At 39.0% G+C, this 8,853-nt stretch overlaps 1 protein-coding gene across 1 annotated transcript in view; it reads right to left on the bottom strand.

The window, feature by feature from the left end:
* The window catches only part of LOC121860164 (endoplasmic reticulum mannosyl-oligosaccharide 1,2-alpha-mannosidase-like), a gene marked incomplete in the record, with an annotated part of 67,180 nt that overhangs the window by 13,180 nt on the left and 45,147 nt on the right, over window positions 1–8,853 (bottom strand). Inside the window, 1 exon segment of the mRNA XM_042357221.1 lies at window positions 6,405–6,696. Within this exon segment, the coding sequence (XP_042213155.1) occupies window positions 6,405–6,696 (292 nt within the window).

The raw sequence follows: 8,853 nt of genomic DNA, 5'->3' as shown, positions 1-8,853 counted from the left end.
GTCTTGTTGTGTGACTGCATGGAGGCAAATTAAAAGATCAGTGTTGAGGAGCTTATAGCTTGGCAACCCACACCTTTCTGCTTTCTCACTCCATATTTTAAAATGTTATGTAATGTAATGTTGAAGGGATACAACTTTGCTCATTTTTGCTTATACTTATCACAATCTCTAAAATATTTTGGGTTTCGTGTTTATTCAAGACATCTTCAGGTCATGAGACCCACTAATCCCCTACCCAAGAAAGGGTGACCTGACATTCCATCAGAAAGTCAGTAATATGAAACCACTAATCCCTCACCCTACCTCCACCTGACATTGAGTCAGTTCTGGTCCCTCTCCAAAATACTTGAGCTTCGTCTTTATTCAAGACATTTTCAGAAAATGCTCTCAATTTTCGACCTCGGAAATTTTTTTCCCAAAGCCGGAATTTTTTTTTTTATTCCGGCTTTGGGAATGCTTTTCTGAGCTAATTTAAATTCCGGTTATCGGAGAGTTCCAGGTTTGAGGGATTCCGGCTAACGGAGATACAGTAATACCTCGATTTAAGAGGTCAATTGAACCTGCGGAGTAGTGCGTAAAACGAGAAACGGAATAACAGAACATATGGGATTAATTGAAATAGAGACTGGGCCGACTCACAAACTCCTTTTTTTCAGACACAATACCTACGTTGTAGTAAAAATAACATCTTAATTTTATGATGGTATGCACACACAATTAATAATTAAGAGAAATATCAATAATATTAGGTTTTTTAACACTTACATTAGAAAAGATGGCTGGGCACACGGGGATGGTGGGTTGGTTCCGAGGCAGAGGGCAGATTATTGGCCCTCACCTGTATCACTTGCATCAATTGTATAACTATTCACCACAGAGGCTTGCAGGGCCTCTTTGTCAAACCCGTCCATACGGTACTGACTTGGGCCAGCTGTAGGGTGGCGCAACCGGCAATGTTTTTGATGACTGCGAGTCCGCCACCACTCGCGCAGATGCAAGCGGGTATTCTGGCGGGTACCGCAAATGTGCGGAACGGCGAGGAAACCCATTGTATTACTGTAACTTGAAGTTATGTAAATCCTGAGGAGTGGGTATAACTTTAATGGCCTCGTCATAATCAATCGCATACCGATCTAAGTCTTTCTCTGCACTCTCAAAAAATCGGCACACTGATTCTTCATCAACTAAATCATTGATTATTGATGCCGGCAACAATTCAGTTTCAGTATAAGACTGAGTTATGGGCTAACTTTCACTTGCATTCGTTGGGTCAGGCTCACTTTCATCACTATCAAGGTCAATGCATGTCTCGTCACTGTCCACTTATACCTCCTCACAGTCTGTATGTTCTTGTTGTGATCATTAGTGTCACTGTTTGGTTTGTGTTACCATTAGACTCACTTTCATTATTTTCATCTTCACTTTCATTATCATCATTGCCGTCAGTGCATGTCACGTAGCTCTGTACCGGAACACAATCTGCAAAAAGGACTTGTGATGCATAGCAGTCTCTTTTTATTTTATGAGTTTACCAAGATCACTATCACCAAGCATTCCTTGGGTGTCCACGTGAGCACTGTAGCCACTACCGAGTAAACACACGCTCAGGAATAATAGGCTCCTGAACCCACACCAGAAGGCCTGGCCTCACTCGAGTCTTGCTCTAATATCGGGCAGATATTGCACAGCACTTCTCACACTCGTGGAACACGAATAACATCAATGATATGCCGAAAAGTTATCAAAAATAGCAGTAGAAAGTACACTGAACCTCCTTATGCCATACAAAGCGCCAAAACTAACAAGGAGGCAGCAATCTGGGCGCGCAGATTGGCCGAGGAGCTGTGACGTAGTAAGAGGAAGTCCATTGTCATTGGCTGCTTCAGGGGGGGTATGGTCTGAGGGAGGCGCGCTGTTATTGGCTCGTGCTCCTCTCTCTCTGAACTGGATGTTGCCACCGTCTTTGACTGAGTGCACAGCCAGATACGTAGCTCCAGGCCTGAGGCGAAATCACACCTTATTTTTTAAGGACTTTATACCATATTTGTATTCTAGCTAGAGGGTTACATCCAATGCCAACTTGTAGAGGAAGGGTAAAATAGTAATATCCATCAAAAAACGAATGGTCTGAAAAATGGCAGATGAAATTCAATGTGGAAAAATGTAAAGTACTTGAATTGTAACAGTTTATTTAGCCAGAAAAATACAGATACAGAGTGGATAATAATAACAATATTAACATGGCTGAGCCAGTTGAGAACCTGAGCTCTCTTTGAGGCACCTTATATATACTATACAGTGGTCTCTCGGTTAACGAGCACAATCCGTTCCAGCAGGTTGCTCGTTAACCAAAAATCTCGTTAACCGAAACCATTGTTTCATTGGGTTTTTGGCAGGGCTGTGGAGTCGAAGACAAAACCTTCGACTCCGACTCCTTGGCCTATTTGTAACAACTATTTCTACCATCCTAATTGTAATTTGTATGTTGTAACCTGCGTAGGTAAAAAGTAAAACACCGTGGTTATACTGCTACAGCTTTATTAATGATCTGGACGATATTTAAGAACTACAAAAAGATGATAGGCTTGACTTTCAAAGTTTCAATCAAAAGAAAAATAAATTTATGAAGAATTCAAGATATTAACTAGAAAACACCATTTACATGTATATCTAAAAGTTCGATCTCAGCATATGAATTTTGTTTAAGCTCATAATCTGATGTGGATCTAAATGATGATCCTACAATTCCTTTTAAAGTAAAGTTATATACACCTAGACCCCGACTTACGACGGGGTTAGGGACCCAAATCCAGGTCGTAAGTCCGACATGGTCGTAAGTCCGACATAGATAAAAAAAAAAAAAATAAATAAATAAATAATAATTAATAAAAAATCTACAATGAAATACAGTACAGTAAAAGTAATGAATAATGATGAATGGATACAGTACAGTGAAAGTAATAAATAATAAGGAATGGATACAGTGTGACTGAGCACTTAACCTTTAATGTACAGTAGTCAGCTGAATGCACATGGGGCCCCCATAATTTTCTAATTATACATGGAGACTGCATTAACTGGAAACGTTTCGGTATAGAAAATGCGTGTGTCATTTAAAAAATTTTTTTTTTTTTTTTTTAAATCTATATCTGAGGCGGTCGTAAGTCCCGACGGTCGTAAGTCCACGTAGTCGTAAGTCGGGGTCTAGGTGTATTTATGTACATTAAAGAAATGAATACCTTATTAAGGAAAATGGCAATTCAGTGCAATCAAGATTCAGCTGGAGTCGGAGTCTGGACAATTTTACCGACTCCGACTCCACAAGCCGAAATTTCCTCCGACTCCTCGACTCCGACTCCGACTCCACAGCCCTGGTTTTTGGGTAATTGGTTCCAGCTCACCGAAAATTGCCTAAATTCAACAAAAATGGTAGATAAGTTCACTTACTTTGAGGTGTGTATGTAGAAGGCTCCTGGATGATGATGATGATGATGATGATGATGTGCATTTGAAGTGGGAGGTGGAGGAGGAGAAGGGAGAAGAGAAGGAAGTGGAGGTGGAGGAGAAGCATTTTACTGCTTCTTGGAAGGTGAGTCACCTTCCATGAAAATGTCAGGAACCTCTGGACTGACAGATTCTCCACCATGAACATCCTCTCTCCTTCTTGAAGTGGAAGGCTGAGGGATAGCATCTTGTTCCCTCTGCCTTTTACTGAAGAAAGTGTCTGTGGGGCATCTGTCCTCCTCACCATTAACTTATGTTTAAAGAAGGAGACCACTGAGTCCTCAACGTGACACAAAGTTAGTTCAGTTTTTTCCACTTCTGGGTGCTTTGAAGCCAGTTCCCTGAACTTCTCCCAGTAGTGAATCACATCTTTCAACTGTTTAGCTGACATATGTTCATCACTTTCAATTTCCTCCTCACCACTGTCAGCCTCTACCTGTAACATCTCATCCAGTTGCTTCAAGTCATCAGGAGTAAGTTCCTCCTCATGAGACATCACAAGCTCTTCCACATCCTCCTCCTCCACTTCAAGGCCCAGAGACTGACCAATGGACACAATCTCCTGGTCCAACTCTGTTTCTTCCTCAAATCCCTCAAAATCATGGACTACTGATGGCCACAGTGCTTTCCATGAAGAATTGAGGGATCTAGTGGAGACTTCTTGCCATGATGACACAATCAATTTTACAGCCTCCAGGATGTTGAATTGTGTCTTCCAGAAATGTTCAGTGTTAGTTCTGGATCATTGGAAGTTGCCTGATGACACCTCCTAAATATTTTCTTCATGTACAACTTCTTGAAGTTGCTGATCACATTCTGGTCCATTGGCTGTATGATTGATGTAGTGTTTGGAGACAAAAACAACACTTTCACAAAGTCAAATTGATACTCCAAATTTCTGGCAAGGTCAGGGTCATGACCAGGAGCATTATCCATGAGGAGAAGAGCCTTTAAAGGGAGTTTATTGGTGGTTAGGTAGCTCTTGACAGAAGGGCAAAACACATCAACAGCCCATTCATTAAAGAGCTGTCTTGTCACCCATGCCTTACGGTTGGACTTCCAATAAACTCCAAGCTTTGTTCTTACCACTTTCTGTTGCCTGAACACCCTGGGGTTTTCAGAGTGGTAGACAAGCATAGGCTTCAGTCGGAAATCCCCTGAAGCATTGGCACCAAGCAATAGAGTGAGACGGTCTTTCATGGGTTTATGCCCAGGTAAAGAGGCTTCATCTCTGGTGATGAATGTTCTTTTGGGCATCTTTTTCCAGAACAGCCCAGTTTCGTCCACATTGAACACTTGCTGTGGAAGATAATTTTCTTCTTCCATCAGTTCTTCAAATTCAACTAAAAACTTTAATGCCCCTTCCTTATCAGCACTAGAAGCTTCACGATGCCTAACAACACTGGAAATGTCACTTCTTTTCTTAAATTTTTTGAACCAGCCTTTGCTGGCCCGAAAATCTTCAAATTCTGTGCCTGAAGAACCAGGTTGATCTCTCTTTAAATGTTCGCAAAACTCCATGGCTCTTTCACAAATGAATTCAGTAGAAACTGAATCACCTTTCATCTGTTTATCCCTAATCCAGATGAGAAGTAACCTCTCAGTTTCTGCAATTAGGGATCTACTTTTAAACACTCTTATAGATTTGTCTCTCACTTTCACTTCTTTAAATTTGTCTTTCTGTGCAAGAATTGTCAACACAGTTGATGTCGACATGCCATATTCTTTGCATAGAGCATTTGTTCTAATGCCTTGTTCATGTTTTTTTATGATTTCCTGCTTGGTTTGGATTGAAATCGCTTTTCTTGATCTCTTAGGCCCCATGCTGGATTCAAACAATGTCAACACGTGTTTTTTAAAGTTAAACTTCTTGTAAATAAAGAATATTTTCTTTAAAATAACACTGCGCTGTGCTATATATTGTCAATATGTAAAATAAATTTCAAAATGACCAATAATTTGCTTGGAAACACAGAAAAAAAGTGTTTAGTTGAAGAGAGTCTCAAGCAAGATGTTACCTCCAGTGAAAACAGAGAGAGACTAATGCCTGTTTGCTGTGTTAAGAGGCTGGATGCCACGCATTAAACTAGTCACTTTACCTTTCAATTATGTTCAATAATTGTTAAAATGACTAAAAAATTTAATATAAAACTTTTAAAATGAATGAATAGTACAACCTTCTTGATATTTACTAAAATGGTAAGGAATTGAAGTCCTAGAACCGATTACTGTATTGGCAGATTAATACTACAGCTAGTTAGCAGGCGAAAACATGTTGAGGGGCGCTCGTAAGGAATTCATTAATCGAGGGATTGCTCGTTAACCGAAGTGAAGAATCTTATGGAAGGTAATTCGTTAACCGAGGCGCTCGTTAACCGAGGGATCACTGTATCTTCGCATTTTCGACTTACGACCAATTCAACTTTACGACCTGGATTTGGGTCCCTAACCCCATCATAAGTCGAGGAGTGGCAAGGGTTTCTCTCAGCTGAATAAAATTGTCGGGCATTAATTTGAATAACATTCCAAGTTGCACTGCTGCCCTCTAAAGGGTTGACCACAACAATAATAAGGGTCATTGGATAAGACTCATTTTTAAGTAGACTTAAAATTTAACTTACTTATAAGCATTTTCTTTTAAGTAAATGAGCCTTAAGAGCAAGAGCAATGTTCTCCATACTATTACTGTATATCTAAATCTTGACTTCCTCTTTTGCTTAATTTAATGGTTTTACAGAATGAATGGATCCCACTCAGTTTACAACAAAGGCTTTACACACGATAAATTTTTTTTGAAAAAAGTCAACTTAAATTTCACATTTTAAGTATACTATTGCTTCTGAAGAATGCCAATTCCATCAGGAACAATAAACAACCTCTAAACTTGCATGATACAGTACCTGTGTGTTGAAATAAGTAATTTCTGGAGCAAGATTGGTGGGTTGGCGAAGCCATGTTAGAGTACAAGTGTACATCAGTTGTTCTGCTAACTTCATGTGGTGTTTTGGCATTCCATAATGAACACCAAGTGCAAGAGTTCCTGGCAGGTAACAGGTCAGCTCATCCATCTTGTTGACAAAGTTTTTGCTACTGCCATGAAGTTCTCCAAAGAAAAGCAGATTACTGGGTTCTGTCCTTCCTGCTAAGTGGTGCTCCATCCCAGATACACTTTCATTGTAGTCATCTCTCAAACTGAGAAAATAAAATAAATAAATTATATATATATATATATATATATATATATATATATATATATATATATATATATATATATATATATATATATATATATATATATATATATATATATATATATATATATATATTATCTTTTGGATGTAAGAATTTGTAGATACAGAATGGTGAATAATTTTAAAAACCCTGAATCAATAAGGTGCATCATTAATGTGCATATATCTGAATCAATGTCCTGGGTTCAAGTCCTGGCCCAGGACAGACCTGAGAAGGGTGTTAGCCAGTGTGACCCTACCAAACGTCACTGGTTTCTTCCAGGTACTCCTGGTTCCTCCTGCACTAACACTGGACAACAAAGTAACAAATAACAGACCAGCTGCCCAAATGGTTAGAAGTTGATACCGTATATCACGGCCTATAAGACGAAATTTGAACATTAAAAAAATCTGCCCAAAGTTAGGGGGTCGTCTAAACCACCAAGTTTAAAATTCTTACCTCTTAAATATTGTGGTTTAGTGTGTCAAGAGTGGTGATGAAAACATCGTAAGCCACTCACAAGGTCTTACCACTAATTATTTTATACTGAAACTTACGTTTGGCAAGCTGGATTCAAATTAAGATTACCGGGATATTAAAATAATAAAAATGTATTATAAACCTGTCTAACATACCGTAAAAGAGAATTATACCCCTGTAATAAACACAGCTATCATCACACACCCCTCCCCACGCCCCCCCCATTTGCCAGTGAGGAGACAAGAAAGGAAAAGTGACCGCGAGATTGGGCTATTTTTAGCCGTGGAGGTGGACAGTAATGCATATCGGTATATTTACTGATAATAATACATGTACTTAAAATTTATTTTTTTACAAGGAATATTCAGTAAATGACTGCATTAATTCTTGAAACTACTGACAGTTAAATACAGACGCTTAAGTGACGTCACTAATGTTTACACTACACCAGCTGGTAACATTTGATGCCATTACTTGAAGTGAATTGGCCTTATTTTAAGTAACTAACCATAAATAAATACAAAAAGTAAAAAAAAGATCAAAAGTGAGAAATAATATACTGTATGTATGTTGTGTTGTCAAAGTTAGAGGAACAATTCAAACTGCAATTGTGTGCAAATGAGGCAGAAAGTCAGGTCAGCGCTGAACCTGGGACTTGGTCACAATTTTCGTGATGCCATATGGCAGCAGGGTCTACCATTAGACAACACATTATGCTTCCAATATCTTCCCAGGCGGTAGTATCTACCTGTTTGGTAGCTGCCTACTACCTACACAATTTTTAATAATATTACTTTGATACATGATAAATTAGACAATGAAAATAAACATCAAATTTAATTACCAAGACACTTCCCATTGGCAGCTGTAAGAAGAGGGGGAGATGGGCTATTTTTATCCCGTCTTTGTGTCTGAAGTGACCAGTAATACCATATATTTACTGATCATAATACTTATCTCGTATAAATAATTAATTTAAAATTTATTTTTTACATAGAATATTCAGTAAATGACTTTTAAATAAATAAACAAATAATTCGGTAAATCTATTTCAAGTAAATGGAAAATAAGCAAACAAATGTTATTTACCATGACCCTTCCCTCTGGCTCAGGGTGAGATGGAGGGGAGATAAAGAAGGCTATTTATAGCCCGTCTTTGTGTCTGAAGTGACCAGTACCCTAATGCACCATAAATAATTCATTTAACATTTATTTTTTGTATATATATATATATATATATATATATATATATATATATATATATATATATATATATATATATATATATATATATATATATATATATATATATATACACAGTTAACCCTCACTTTACGCGGTCCCGCTTTCCACGTTTACGCGGTGCCTTGCCAGAACCTCACGTGCTCACATTACGCGGTACGTGAACCCCATTACGCGGAGAGTGTCCGGCGCGACGCTATTTTTAGATTCGCCCCACCCGCCACCCGCCCGCCTGCCTGCCTGTGCTCCTCGCCTCTCCCTCCTCCTCCCTCCGCTTGGGCAAGCGGCGCGGTAAGGTTGCGCAGTGTGTGTCTTTGTTGCGTTATCACTGACGTCATATGACGTATCGGACTGTGATTGGCCATGCATCCCTACCCCCTCTGCTGCTAGCTGTAA

Source organism: Homarus americanus, unplaced genomic scaffold, assembly GCF_018991925.1.
Source record: "Homarus americanus isolate GMGI-L3 unplaced genomic scaffold, GMGI_Hamer_2.0 scaffold5831, whole genome shotgun sequence".
Taxonomy (NCBI): Eukaryota; Metazoa; Arthropoda; class Malacostraca; order Decapoda; family Nephropidae; genus Homarus; species Homarus americanus.
The sequence above is the reverse complement of the archived record's forward strand: the minus strand, read 5'-3'. Positions and strand labels throughout refer to the sequence as shown.